The sequence below is a fragment of the Chanos chanos genome, chromosome 9, assembly GCF_902362185.1.
Source record: "Chanos chanos chromosome 9, fChaCha1.1, whole genome shotgun sequence".
NCBI classification, from domain to species: domain Eukaryota; kingdom Metazoa; phylum Chordata; class Actinopteri; order Gonorynchiformes; family Chanidae; genus Chanos; species Chanos chanos.
In genome coordinates this window covers 14564724-14580928 of record NC_044503.1, presented here as the reverse complement: position 1 = coordinate 14580928, position 16205 = coordinate 14564724, and the positions used below count along the sequence as shown (strand labels likewise).

At 36.8% G+C, this 16205-nt stretch overlaps 1 protein-coding gene across 1 annotated transcript; it reads right to left on the bottom strand.

Moving 5' to 3' along the window:
• Window positions 1-2592: 2592 nt before the first annotated feature.
• On the bottom strand, window positions 2593-4665 carry LOC115821406 (tumor necrosis factor receptor superfamily member 14-like). Its single transcript, XM_030785235.1, has 6 exons — window positions 4512-4665; window positions 4065-4190; window positions 3818-3973; window positions 3226-3313; window positions 2944-3125; window positions 2593-2630 (listed from the first exon to the last, which is right to left on the bottom strand). Exons 1-6 carry the CDS (start codon window positions 4663-4665, stop codon window positions 2593-2595), a joined length of 744 nt encoding a protein of 247 aa, XP_030641095.1.
• Between the last annotated feature and the right edge of the window lie 11540 nt (window positions 4666-16205).

Below are 16205 nucleotides of genomic sequence, written 5' to 3'. Positions count from 1 at the left end.
ATGAAAAATCCTGAGGCTTTCACTCTCTAACAGATTTTTAAGTGGTGCCCATTTAGTTCCCATTTTAACTTCATATTGTAAACTGATCATTCTGCTGGCAGTTCAACAGGATCATTTCTGGTTACTATACCACAAACTGCAACTCAAATGAATATACGTAAAAGAGTGGACAAGGCTGTTTAAATTGTTGAGTGAGTAAGGCACAACCTTATCACTGATCTGTACAAGTGTGAACAACCTGTGTCCACAAAACTCTTTGTACTTAAAGGCTTATACACTGAGTGCTATTTGTTCACATTATTTAAAGCATTACATGCATAATGGAATCTGATGCCATTTAGACTAGTGCTGGGTGGTATATCGACTTAAGGTATATCGATATATTTTTGAACGAGGCATAGGATGAGACAGTACCATTTATATCCAGGGGTGTCCAAACTTTTTTCAGTAGGGGCCAGATTAGATCTTGTGAAAATGTCTGAGGGCCAGCTTCTTGTTTTTAATTTTACATATACATTCTAAAAGCTTTTATTTTCAGAGCAATAATAAATCTACAATTAACTGGGCTCTAATCAGTAACATAGCAGCCTTGCCTGCACATGTTCTTACACTAACTTCATAGTAAAATTCAAAATGCACGGTGCAGTTTTTAATGAATTATGAAACAGTAAGACAGCAATGAAAACACCACATTTTTAATGTAATTTATATTGTATTATATTCAAAATGTTCATTATGTAAAATCTTCAAAATACAAGTCAATTAAGTTAAAACCAAATCAATGAACATATAAGTGTATATAGGTGCCTACTATTCTTAGACAAGTCTGTAAGACATTTTATTTATTTATAGTGCTTTTAGTTTTAAGCAAAGTTAATTCTGGACTCGTATAAATGAAGTATGAATATAAAACAGGTCTAACAAGACATCATTGCAATACAACGCATTTCATATAAATACATGTAAATTCAGCTGATGAGTCACACTAGCTTCCAGTTGCTTCACTTTGTTCGTCTTTTCACAGCTGGACAGTTTCATGGTACAAACCATGCTTAGGTTTTAATGTCTCTTCACACTGAATTCTTTCATAACAGCGACAATCTCTTGGCAAGAGAGACAGATGCCATTATTTCAGCTTTCAGTGAAAAAGTACTCCATTTTCCATCTAATCGGGCGTTCCTCACCATCAACTTTGTGCTTCTTAGCAGCCATAGCGAATGACTGACAGACTTCTGACTGAGCAACCAATCAGTTTGTTATTAAGGGACAAGTTTAATTTCTTGTTCAATATTTTGCAGGTCTACAAACTGTAGTTTGTAGCCTCCTTTTTTAGGCCTCTTTAGCCTTTGCAGCCTTTGGGGACCAAGAAAAATAATTCTTTAGATGATTAGGACATACTTCTACCATTACGTTGCTACAGTTGCCTACACATAACATTAACTACTACGAGACCCACCTAGTGACAAAGCTTTTACAGTTGGCGAGTTAGCAAGAGAGAATGACGTTCAGTAGAATGTTTGTAGCCTGAGGGAGGGCTTAAAGCTTCTTATCAGTATCTAATTAGCCAGCTAAGCTAACTATGGCTAACTAACGATATATAGCTCACTGTAAGGTTACATTAATGTTTAACACAAGTTATGTCCGAAACCTAGCTATTACCTAGCTAACCAGCTGGTTCGCACAAAAACAGTGACCTATTGCATATGTTACATCCATGTCAAACTAGTTAGCGAGCAATAGCGCGCTGGTTATGTACCCAGTCTGCAATGCTAGTCGACAGGAATCTGCAGCCATTGCCATCACTGTTGCTCAAAGCAATTTTCTTCTGACTAGCTAGTTAACACATTCACTTTTGAAGGAGCCTGTGGCTGTTGAGGGTAGCAAGGACAAATAACTGTTTACACTGAACTAAGTAGGCTACATAATGCATGTAAGCCACAGAGTCTATCCCAACCAATCAGGAATTCTCTTACTAATATCACTCTTGTCCACAATAACTATGATGAAACTCGTGTGTATGTACCGCTGGTCCCGTCTTGTGCATAACTAATAATTTTAACCAAAATAAAATGCAGATTTAATTTGGTCCAACTTCAACAACAATGTACTAGTGCTACAAATGGCTAATCCCAGCTATCAAAATCCTTCAGAGGGGCAGCTTGGCCAAAAGAGGGCAAATGGGCCATTGTCCGGGCAACAATAGCGCGAAGATTTGCATGTCCCTGCTTCTCACCCTGAAGATCAAGCTAGAGACCTTTAGGACTTGGACCTTAGTGTGGATCCATTTCCTCTTCTGCAAAGTCTAGGACTCAGCTGGGATCTACAATCGGTTGAGTTATTGTGGCAAGTCAGAAACTTTCATGACCAGAATGTACTGTAAGTCGCTAGTCATCCATGCCTGGCAACTGGATACCACTGTCTGTCAGTCAGGAGCCACTCGATGTTGTAGGCCCGTGAATGAAATAGTACAAACTAATTCAAAAATCACCTAGTACACAAAAACTGTTAGCATTTGGCACTAAAAGAACAAAGACTACAACTTACCATATGCATGTTCTTCAGCTTGATCTAAACTTCATCCTGATCTAAACTTCATCCTGGCCCTCCTGATGTCCTGAGAGCAATGAACTCTATACGGTGACAAAGATATGAGAGGACAGAAAGGGAAAGGAGGAAAAGGTCATTAGCTGACAAACAGCAGATGAGGCATAGGTTTCTGGATGATGTTCCTGAGTCAATCTAGCATGAAAAGTGAAACAGGGAAATAAGTCCAGAATGTCACTTATCATTTCCACAACACATCAGCTCAGTCAGCTGCTGTAATGGATTCTTACTAATATTTTAACCAGTTATGAAATATAACTCATTACCTGTGTGATTTTAAACATAGACATTTGCTCATCATCATAAATGTTTTGATGTACTATGGGATATTTAACTTACCTAGAATTGGAAATTTTCTTGTTATTTTAAAATATATGAGGATGCCTGCTCCCACTCCAAGTAGAAAAACAACAATGCCAGCTGAGAGGGCAAGTTTGAAAGGAACTGTACTTCTTTCTTCACATTCGGCATCTGATGAATTAGTTCCAGGCCTTATTTCCTTAAGTCCCTTAAGCTGACATCTGTAAGATATAAAGTAATTTAAAAATATATAATCATAACTAATTGTGCTGCTGAATTGATTTTGAATAGTCAGCACAAAGATTTCTACTGTATACTCACTGTGTGTGTGGCTGACAGGAAGTGAATGAACCATCTGAATATGTTTCACCAACACAGTCACCACATACAGTATCTGTAGCTGCTGTTCCTACACAAGTTTTTTTGTACTACAATGTCAGACATTACAGGCCATATTGCATTTCTACAGTCACTGCAATAAAATATGGAAAATATGTAAGGCAAATATGTATTCAGCTTAAAATGTAAAATTTCAACAACTTTTACTGGGCTACGACTACAATTTATGCAGTCTCTCACTATAATTTGCCCTTTTTTTCTTAAGGATTATTGTCACAGAAGCATACAAGACTGAAGATTATTTAAGGTTGAGTTTGGAGCAGTTACACAGTCACACAGAACTTCTATTCAGTGTTAATTCATCTTTGTGGAGTCGTCATGCCCCACAAATTTGGCAAACCTTCAGTCTTACTTGCTCCTCACTCCCCCAATAGACCCATGGATCCACAGACAAGCAAATAAACATCTAAAACATAATATAGAGCATTACAATGATTTCGCCAATTAAACAAATACAGTTAACTGTTAGCACGAGCACAGAATCTCTAACCAAACGTAGTACATAGACACATACCTCTTTGTGTGATGTACTGCCCAGGTTTGCACTTTGAATGTTCAACAGCATGTTTACAGGTGTGTTCGATTTTCTCAATACAGTAATTTCCTTCAAGTGGTTCGCAAATGGTGTCTGAAATGGAGATGCACTCCTCCTTTATTCTTAAACCATTTCCTAAGAAAGACACATAATTTGTGTGACGATAACATTATGCCAGATCAGGTCTTACAACTGAGAAATGCATATCATTAATTAGGAGACATACTTGAATCACAGATTGCACAAAGCATGCAATTATTTCGGCCACTTGGTTTATCAATGAAAGTTGATACAGGACACTCCACACAGGATGTACTACTGTATTCCGTGCAATGCTTGGACACGTATTGGCCTGAAACACATAACAGACATCATAAAGACATAGTTTTTTTTCATTGGACACTGTTACACTTACTTGAAAAAGATCTATATTATATATATATTATACATTTTTAACAAAACAAAAAAAACCCTAATTTCTTGTATAAAATTACATTAGCCTACTGTATCATATGTAAAATCTCTGTGAAATAAACTGGATCTAGTGTTTTCTCTCTTATTTCACCTAAAGTGGTAAAATGAGATTTCTTTTTTTACATGGTAATAACGGTAACACTTTGATTTGGACTATTCTACTTGTTAAAACTGATAGAGATGGTTTACACTGGCTCACCAGGGGAACACATGGGACAACATTCCCCATCCACTTCATATTCAGCTATTGCACATGGAGTAGAGGAGGGTGGAATGCAGTGAAACAGAACTATTGCTGTTACATGATATCTTCTCAATATGAAAACAGCATTCTCTGCGGTGAAGCTTTTCATGGTTGGAAGAGTATTCTGCTGGGATTAAGATATTCCCTCTAACAAAAATAAAACCAGGTTAAACACAGGTTAAGCTGCAGGCTTCAAAAGAGTTGAAACGAAGTGACTAAGCAAAAAGCAATGCCGACTTCTTTACATCAACCAATGCACTTTCAAAATTCAAGCAAATCTGCTTGAGGGCATAAATAAATGGTTCATGAGAAAATGTAAAGTCATCAGTTTGTCTGTCAACTCTGTTCATGTCTGACATTTTAACACAAACCTTATCATTGCCTGGAATGATTGAGTATGATAGGGCATATTTGTAGTACGTAGCACGCATGTAGCTCCTCAAAATTTAAATTTTTACTTCAGTTTTACACCCTTGAACACAAACACAAAACTAGAGTAAAGTTGTCAGGCGTGGAGTGGTGGTGGACCCAAGCGCAAGACACAAGGAGGGTGGTGACAAAATAGGAGGACTTCACTTACAAAATGTCAATAAATAAACAGATGCAAACAGGAACAAAAACCAGTAACAAAAAGGTGCAGCCTAACAGAGTGTTCAAACACAAACAACAATAGACAAAGGACAGGGCAAACACAAGGGCTTAAATACAAGAGGAGAACTAAACAGGGCAAACATGATTGGAGCAAATTAACAAGGGGAGAACGAGGTTAATAAATGGAACAAACAGGATCAGGTGAGGGGTTGAAACACACACGGAACAGGAGCACAAGACATTTCAAACTAAAAGTCCAAAGATGAGGTGCAGGCTGTGACAAAAGTACATAGAGTACTTTTAAAACATTATTTTCCTTACTGTACAACACTTTTTTTTAATTATTAAGCAATACACATTTCTTATACATATTCATATTTCATGCAGAGATCACAAACCAATCAGTTAAGCATTGTTTCATAGAATATATTTATGAATTACATACAGATAAAGTTATGGAATTTGTTAATATAATACAGTAAAGGAATGTATGAAAAAGTGACAAATAAATGTAATGTCTAAAAAGTATATTTTGTTCTCTTCATTTAATGTGATACAAATGTGTAATCACAGAATGATCAGATAACAAAATTACAAATATTTTTGTTGCTGCCCTATCAAAAAAACAAAAAAACAACCCAGAAAAACATGAGCTTCCTGCTCTTCCTGCTCCTGCTCAGACTAAATAATTACTTTGAGTGAGTTTCTTGGATGTAATTTAAGTTCGGACCCTTGTAATTCTACAATATGCAACTTTCCCAACACATTCATTCTGGCAGTGCCCAGTTTTATTTCAGTTTATTTTGAAATATGTGCGTACACACACACACACACAAGCGTTTTCAGAAGGTTAAATACCATCAGTTGCAAATGTTAAGTTTAATGTGCTGTTTTTACGTGTTTTATTTATTTGAATACGAAAAAAAAAGGCAAATACGAAATGTAATCTTTAAATGGTCGTGATCACATGACGGCTTGTTATAAGCCTGCTAGAGGTCTGTAATTCCCCTTGTACACGTGTTACCTTACAACCGGAGATCAGGGACATGCACACCTTCATGCCATTGTTGCCCGCGTGATAACTTATAGCCTGTTGTTATAACATGATAACATGGCCCAAAACACGGATACCCCACAGCTGAGATTTACAGCTTCATGCATTTTAAAATCCCTCTTAGTATACGCATACTTATTGCAACATCATCCATTAATAACAACAGTGCTCAATAACAACAGAATCTCGCCATGACTCAAGTAGAACTTAATCAAATCGCGTAAATGAGCCTTATGTTCCTCATTTTATCCGTTCTCCGCACTCCGTTTACTCATTCAAACATTAGTTTCAAGTTATAGCCTAACAATATAAATGATATTGTAACGTGAAACGTTTCATGTTGTAATAGTATAAGTTATCATGTTTTCACATGCAGTGTTTCACATCATAAGATAAATGGTATAGCCTATTATTATAGCAAGAAAACTTTCTTGTCATATCGTGATAAGTATGTATGTTGTAATAACGCGAAAATATCTCGTTAAGACGCGAAAATATTTTATTAAGACGTTAAAAACATCTTGTTATCACACTAAACTTTTAACGTTATAACGTGATACTGATTCATTTTTCTTTTCCTGGCGTGGCAACAATACGCTCCTGTATAAAACAGTCCAAACTGTAACCAAAACGCTATTTTGAACCGTTAATTAAAACCAAGAAAAGTCTCGGTGTCGCTTACTTCATTTACAAGGTAAGGATTCCATACAATCCGCTCTTTTGAAGTCTCACTTTAAAGTACCGGTAACCCACTTTTGCAAAGCTTTTGGTGCTACTTATGGCCCCAAGAAGCCCTGGGACATATTCGTAAGATTGTGTTTGCTCTTGCTCCACGTCGCTTGAAGAATTTTAACAACAACATCATTGTTTTGCTCACCGTTGTGCGGTTTTCTGAACCACGCCCAGCCAACCAGTAACTTCAGTCCCTTGACCTACTACAACCGAAAGTATCGAGTGTAAGCATGTACTGTGTTTACATGCAGAAGAGCATAGCGCTCACAAGGCGAAATTTTGAAACATCAGCTGATAGTATCATTTTCATGTTTTCAAATCATAATATCATGACCCATTTAAACAACTGAATATGCCATAATTCGCGTCAGCACAAAAAGAACTTGGGTCGAAACTTTTAGAGACGGAAACAAAACGATCATGTGAGTAATTAAATGAACAGTAATTTTAAAAATGTAAAAATGAAGGCAGTTACAATAGTGTTTTAATCCATTACGAAACATATGTTTGACAATCAGCGTGTAGAGGCCAGAGACTACACATCCTTCTTAAGAACGTGAGATGAAGAGGGTACTCCGCAGGATATCAAATAAATGATAAAAACAATAACCAGTTTTCAAAAGTTTATTAAACAGGATTAGGATGAGCAAGAATTATTAACACAAAGTAAAACAAGACATCACCATATCCAGTTTGCAGCTCTGACTCCAGCTGCAACATGTAATAACCACGGAAGAAAGAGAAAGTGACACATAGCACGTACTACAGTTAACTGTAACCACAGCGTGTTTGAGAGTGATAGAGTTCACTGGAATCACAACCCTGCGGAAGTTCTTAAACACGTAAAGTTCTTCTCAGGGCCTTCAGACCAGGGTTATTATAGTTAACGAAAACTAAGACTAAAACTAAAACTAGCAATGAAAAAATAATTTTGTTAACTGAAATAAAAAATAAAAACGACCGTTTTCAAAAAGACGAAGACTAAATAAAAACTACAATAAACAATGCCGCACAAACTAAAACGAAGTGCAGGTAAAATCAGTTTCGTTTTCCCTTTCATCTCTGTGGGGCCTAGCTGAATACTTTGACCATCACCAAACCTCTTTGGTCTCTTAGGGAGGTGTAGTGGTAAAACACGATCACAGGTATATATCTTGTTAAGTGAATGGGATGTGTGGACATACTCTTTCATCTTATGTTACAGACATGCATTTGTCTTCTCTCACTTAAGCACTGGTTTATCAACCAAGCTCTCACACATCTGCCCCACAGTTTTAGAAAGTTCTCATTATCTATGGGCGTCACGGTCAAAGGCCCTTGGCTGCACGGGTATATCTGTGTGTGTGAGAGACCTTGTAGTCTAGTCTTCCACCATCAAGACTCTGTCTGGGTGCCTCTGATGACCTCCTCTCTGCTTTTGCTGTATACTCTACCTTTTGTTCAATAAAGACAAAAGAGCTACCTTAAGTCATCGTCGTGCCTGTTTATTATTTTCAACACTTTTAAAAACATTGATGCCCAACATCTAATTTGGTTTTCTTTATTCCTTGTTCAGCTTCTATAAATCAAGGCTTTCCTCATAATACCTGAAAACTAAAACTAACACTAAAACTAAGTAAAAACTAAATTAAAACTAGTCAATTCCTCAAAATAAAAATAAAAATACTCATGAACTTATGAAACTAACTAAAACTAAACTGAAATCAAAGGCTAGGTTCACACTGGCCCTGTTTACACCTTGCATCAAGATCCGATTTTGGAGATCCGATCACAAGTGAACAGCTCAAAAGTACAGGTGTAAACGCATCCAATGTGCATTCAGGTCACTTCGAGATCCGATCACTCAGACTACATTCGGAGGTGGTCTGGACCCATATGACCACATTCTTATAGTAGTGTAAATGCAAATGCGAACTCGACCACATTGAACGACCGCCTACTCAGCTGACGTCCTCTGCTTATGCGGAAGTAGGAACTCATTCGCATATGTACACATTAGCTCAACCGTGTCATAATGGGGCAACAGGCAACAACAACAATAAGCAATATGGATACTGTTTTGATTTCTTCTTCTTCTTCTTTTAATTTCTGACAGACTTTGCACGGGAAGTGTATTGATGCCTCCCGCAGATTAAAAACAACAACGTTTAACATAAAAAAGCTTAACGTGGCTTAATGTTCCAAAAACTGTGATCAATGACCACCAAATTTCTCTTGGACATCTCTTGTCAGAAACGTCTCCTTCTATCAAAAAATCAAAATTGAAATCCTAGGGGTATGGTCCTTATCTTAAGTTAAGCGTTCTCCTCTCCATTGGCCCTCTTTACATCTTGCATGAAGATCCAATTTTGGTGATCCGATCACAAGTGGACAGCTCTAAGTAGTATGTCCACACCTGGCTTTAGAATCCGTGTCTCAGTGACCACTTGAGATTGGATCTGACTTCCTGCTCTATATGCAAATAAACACATAAATCATTTCCAACAGGTCACCCCTTTCATTGAATTTCAGTTTTGATTTTTTGATTGGAGATAGTGCTTATGAATTGTGAGATGTCAGACAAATGTGGTGATCACAGATCCCTTTTTTGGGGCATTAAGGCACGCTAAGCTGTTTCCTTAAAATGGGCGTCCATTTTATGGATTTTAGTGATTTTGATCCAAAACTGCGATCTATGATCACCAAATTTCTTTCGGACATCTCTGGTCAGATATGCCTCCTCCTGTCAAAAATCATAATCGAAATCCTAGGAGTACGGTCATTATCGTTTTCCTCTCCATTGGCACCCATTATAAGGAAACACCTTAATGCCTTAATGTCCCAAAACAGCCATCAGTGATCACCAAATTAGTCTGACATCTCACATATCATAGACACTGTCCCCAATCGAAAAAGCAAAAGTGAAATTCAATGAATGGAGTAAGGTGCTGGAAAATGATTTAGGTGCTTATTTGCATATAGAGGGGTTAGATCCAAACTCAAGTGGTCACTCGAGACATGGATTCTAAAGCCAGGTGTAAACGTATGTACTTAGAGCTGTCCACTTGTGATCAGATCACCAAAATCGAATCTTCATGCAAGGTGTACACAGGGCCGATTTATTGCATGGCTAACAGCAGTGGTGGGATGTAACGAAGTACAAGTACTTCGTTACTGTACTTATGTACATTTTTCATGTATCTGTACTTTACTTAAGTAGATTTAGTTGTGGGTACTTATGACTTTTACTCCACTACATTTTACAGGAAGTATCTATACTTTCTACTCCACTACATTTCTACAATGCGTTGCGTTACACGTTACAGTCACGTTGCGTTTTTTGTTTGTTTATTAGTTTTAAAGTACTCAATGGCGAGAGGGGAATTGGTTCACTGAACCAATCAAAGCGGGCAGATAAGTTTAGACCCTCCTTCAACAAGAGCGGGGCGCGCCCACAGCAGCAGCATCAGCAGCAGCACTAACCGGTAATAAAACACCCAAAATGGATTCGAGAGAGGCCACTACGAAGATTCAGCCATTAGACATGCGAGTTGTTTGAGATAACCGGTTCTAAAAATGATTCATGGAGATTCCGGTGCCATCTTTGCCCCCCTTGAAAACACTAGGTATTAGCTTTCAAAAATTCGCCGTCAAATTTGAAGAAACTGAGGTAAATTAGGTTGCTTAACGCTACCTGACTTTTGCATGTTAAATTAATTTAGGTTAGTGAAGTCTTATGTAACCTTAGCTAGCCTCTTGTCCAAATGCACCATTAGCAACAAGTAAACACGATTAAATTATTATAATCTAGCGTTAACTGGCAAGTAACACATGCATGTTGCTAACGCAATGTAGTCTTGGTCCTGGGTGTTTGCTTGGATTCCAGATCCCGGGAACAGCAGTGGTTATGTTGCTTGTGTAGCTAGGGGCTCTTTAGCCCTGTGCTCCTTCACAGTCAAGGTTTAAAATTAGTTGGTATTATAGAATGACAGAATTAACATCGTAGTAATTACTTTAAAGATACCTTTGTCTTAATTACACTAAAATGGAATTTAAAAGTCAGACTGTCAACCCTACTTGGCACGCTTATATTGATCCAAACCAAATTTCCATATCCTGTAAGAACAGTCTGGCAAAAGTATAGATTTTGTAATAGATAATATGTTGAAATCCTGTGTTAGGATCAGTGCCTATTCCTTTGTTAGGTGTGTTTAATGCCCCTTTTTTCAGGCAGACAACTTTGACTTGAATGTGTTTACTGCAGTCAATATAACACAACGGTTTTGTATTGTGTTATATTGTGTTTGGTTTTATTTACAGTTAAATAAAAACTTTCAAAGGTATAATCTGTCCTCTTTCTTATTTTGCTTAATGGCATTTAACTCTGCAGGTCACCCCTGAAATTCTGATTCTCAGTCCAAGTGTGAACTGTGTCACAGAGGGTAAACACAATAAAAACAATAACCTTTCAAATAATTGATAAGAGATTGTTTGCCAGTGTTATCAGTAGCATCATCTGCAGCATTGTTAATTAAAATGGCACAGCCCATAGTATTGATGTATTAAACAAAATATACATACAGTAGACACACTTAATGATATTGTAGACCATTGCATTAGGGAATACATTCAGCAAGTACTTTTACTTTTAATACTTTAAGTATATTTAAAAGCAGGTACTTACTTACTTTTACTCAAGTAAAAAGGTTAATGTGGTACTTTTACTAGAGTACATTCTTGTCTGTTTATTTGTACTTTTACGTAAGTACAGTGTTTGAGCACTTCCTGCACCACTGGCTAACACAATCCGATCTTCCTGATTGACTGTTCCATTATGATCTGATCTGTGTGTCTGGGTGGCTATCCTCCTATTCTGTCTTATTCACATTGGTTGCTACAGTAACAACATGGTGCCTGAAAGTACAAGTAGTTGACGTAAACAAACTAAAGTGGAGGGTAATAAAATGGGCTTGCTATTTACATCCTGGCAATGTGGAGCTGCAGCGCAAGTTTTATAAAAAAAAACCAATGAGACAGCGTCAGAGACAGAAGAGGCTTTCCACTTCATCTCCTGCAGCCGTCACCGCCGGTATCACTTACCAACGACCTACAACCGCTCATCAATAGCTCCCTCCCCCACCAAACTACCATGTTTCCTGTACGTTTGATGTACACGTGAACTTTAAGTGGCGTCAAAAGTCACAAACGTAAAAAGAAAGCACCTAAAATCTAATCAGAGCAGTCAGACCTAAATGGATTTACAAAAATGTAGGTTGAAACGGATTTGTAAAAATCGGATCTGTGAATCTTGCCTGTTCAGATTTGCTACATACGATCGGATTCCAATCGGATATGCACATAAATCGGATTTGTACTGACTGTTCACATATTGAGTGAATGTTTCACTTGATTTCTGTCCGTTAGGAAGTGCTTTGTAATGTGACGCCCACTATGTGTGGTCACATTTGTTGCACTTGCTGAAAAAAATGTCAGATAAAGTGATTATTCCGGAGGATTTCGTGAGGTGAAACCATCTCTAATTATTTATTCCCTGTATTATCAGGATCCTAACATCTGTTGCGGCAGTCCCACAACATGGAACCCGTAACAGTAAGATACTGTTTATCATATGCAGACAGCTTTTTGGTTTTCCACCGTATTTTCTGACCTCAGCTTGCCCAGTTTCATCAAATTTCATTATGACAACTTGAACACCATCCAGGTTGGTTGCTGTGGCTTTCTAACCGTAGCCTTGTTGATACAAAACTATGTTCTGTCTGTAAAAGTGTTAGTGTAGCCACTTCTCTCTGGAGCACTCCTCAGAAACTACCTACTACAAACAAGCAAATAAACAACAACCCCAAATCAGTTACCAGGCATTGAGAGTAATATAAAACATGGCATGTTCCTGCCTAATCTTTCTTGGTGAATTTATCAAGTTTCCTTTAATTAAATTATTGGAAGTGACAATTATTAATTATATTATTATTATCTTTTTTTTTTTTTAAAGAAATTCTCAAAATATAAGTTCTGAAACTGATGAACATAGGCATAGCACAGGGAGAGGGTATGGAGAAGGTATTGTTTGGGATTTGAGGATTTTAAAATGCAACTTATTCTTGGTGCTTATACCTGGGCAATAGCAAGCCTCACTGATCAGATGTAAGGTGGGTGGAAACAGAGCAGTATGCAAGCTTTATTTATTTATTTACTTACTTATTTGTTTGTTTGTTCTTTTGTTTGTTTGTTTAGCATGATGCGCATTTTTTAAACCCCCTCATTAAAAGTTTTTAGCATTGGCCTAATGTGCGCCCTCTACCTGTAATGTAAAGACACTAAAATGGGGTTTCTTTTGTCAGTTAACAGCTGAACCAGTCTACGAGTTCAACAGAAAACTGAAACTGAAGACTATTTGCCTGTAGAAATACTGGCAAAAAAGGACAATAGTCCAATGATTTCTTGACAAGACTGTGTATGCTTACTGGGTTGTAATGATAATGTTTTTGAGATGTCTTGGACCAAAAATATTAGAGCTTATTCAAAATAAAGAACTTTTAATTCAAAAAGATGAAACATCCTATTCTTTCTCAGGCATGTTTAGTTTGAAGTAATCTTGATTATAGTCGAGCACTAAAACATCTCTAGCCCATCAACAGGTCTCTGTCTGTCAACACTAAATACTATGAATATGTGGGTCATTGGCATTGTGTGTGTGAGAGATCTCATGAGGTACTTTCACACTAAACTCACTGTGTAAGTACCTATAGTGTTCTTTATGCACATCAGCTTACGATCATTACAATATTCTTCTGTACTTTCTTTTCCTTCCTTTTACCAAATCGTTTTCTTTTTCAGGGAGATGTTTTGGAGGAATATTGTTTTTGTTTTTCCACCTGAAAGTTATTTGGTTTGTATATTTGAAATAATAGCTATAATATGTTGTTTACATTTATAAAATATATTTTAAATAATTTAAACAATACAGTACCCTGTAGTTTAAAGGAAAAGTGCAATGCAGTTATGCATCGAGTTAAAAAGTGCAACTAATTTTCTGTCGTACACCTGCCATCTAGTGGACATGATCAGTTAAAGCGTTGCCTTTACATGTGCTTTACAGGTTTAAACATCCCTGTACAGGGTAAACCTGTGCTATGTGTTCATGGTGTTAAAAGCAGTGAATGCATGATAGAATCTGGAGGCCTTACAAAATGCTTTCACTGGAAAAGAAGTTTTTCAGGTTCCTGGTTTTTGACTTAATGGTGTAAAAAACCCCAAAACAAAACAACAACAACAACAAAAAAAACAAGCAGACAATGGATCTGTACTTTATGTGGAATATTTCATGCTGAAATTAATATGGTCTCTCCAGATGGGGTTTCATCACATTACAAGAATATACAAAGTACTGAGATTAAAAACAAAATCTAATTAAAATATATGATTTAATTTGTACTTTCTGAGCAATTACACTACTGCATTGTACTCATATAGATTCATGAAATTTATGAAAATGTATGATTTATGAAAAATGAATAAGTAAAATAATTATGTATGCTTCATCCACCACCTTCTAAAAAGAAGTATAAAGCCTCTTATTTGAAATTTGACAGACATGTTTACTTTATCATGCTAATATAGAATGAGAAAGGTTAAAGTAAGGACTCTGTGATAGTTACTAACAGGGTTAAATCCAGAAAATGCTTAACTGACTCATTCGCTCACTATTACAGACATCTCAGGTTTCTCAGAAGTTCTGTGATTTTCCCCGGAAATCAATCTCCCATCCTTGACTGTCACGAGTGATCCATAATCTCCTGGAAATGTATGATTTTTTCCCCTCGAGAGTGACCCTCCCTCCTCCTGGGACTTGCAGTCTTTTCGTGCAGGAACCTACAATGCACTTTTTTCATGGCAGACGGGGTCCCTGAAATCAATTTTTCAAGGTTCTTGTGTCTGCAACCACGTTTGATAATTGTCCCTTCAATGGCGACATCTAGTGTATAAATGAAAGAACTGCAAAATGAAGAAAGGGATCTGATCTCCAGGCTGTCGTCTGCACACTCAAAGTGTGTGATACATTAATTACTATTACATGTGCTTAATTTTTCTTCTCACAACTTATAGGGGTTGTCAGTGATTTGATGTGTGACAGATCTCTCTAATTACTTCTAATTCTTTACACTGATGGCACTAGTAACGTAGAAAAATAGTTCTTATATTTCTCTGCAAGAAACTTGAGTACCCAGACTCTCCTTTTCACTGTTAACTTAATAAAAAATGAATCACTTAAAAACAATGTCACTTTCACCTTCAAAGGAGTGATCCATTTTCATTGTGTCATACCTAATAAACTAGCCACTGAGTGTAGAATGATGTTTATCATTATCAGAAGCGTCCAGTAGAACATTCCAATATTAATGGTCTGGTAATCACTGGTAATCATATTGATGGTCTGGTAATCATTTTAAAATGTGAATAAGAAATAAAGAACATACTAAACATGTTCTTTTTTAAGGCTTGTATAGTTACATCTTTCTGAAATGACTTACAGTGACTTTCACCACATAGTACTGAACTGGATTTTTTTTACATGTAACCTTGACATTAGAGAGAAAGTGCTAATGCTAACATGTATATTAGCCTCCACATAATGGGAGTTTTAGTCATTAAATTATAATTATAGTTATATTTATCAAGTTTTTGAGATGTTGATAAAGAATTCTTCATGAAATAGGATTGTAAATGGCTGGTGATTGTAATTCATCCATTTATCATCCATCTGTCCAAGTTAACATAAAGACCTGAGCCATTAAGCCACTTGCTTAGATAACGGCCTGAGGAAGGAAACTAGTGACAGAGATTTACATAATTTCTCACTTGAGTTAATCTTTTGGAAAATATCCAGAGATAAGACAAAACCTGGGGAGGCTACAATACAAATCTATAATGAAAGACTACAAACACACAAGCATATGTGTGAACTCTTATAGAATAGTTCATCCAGCATATGCAAAGTTTGACATTGCATACTTGGCAGTATGACTTTAAACGCAGGAATAGCTGCCGAAATAAAGGAAACACTACCATGAAGTATCTTAACAGGATTGTGGGCCCTCAGAAGTGGTCAGGACATCTTAAGCATGCATAAACTGAAAAAATGGACCTAAACCATACAATGAAAATGTATTACTCATTGTAAAAAAAAAACAACAACAACAAAAAAAAACAAGTACTTTGGTCTATAGGTTGATTTTGGTGAGTTTCATGAGTACACTAATCTGGCTGTTGAGAAG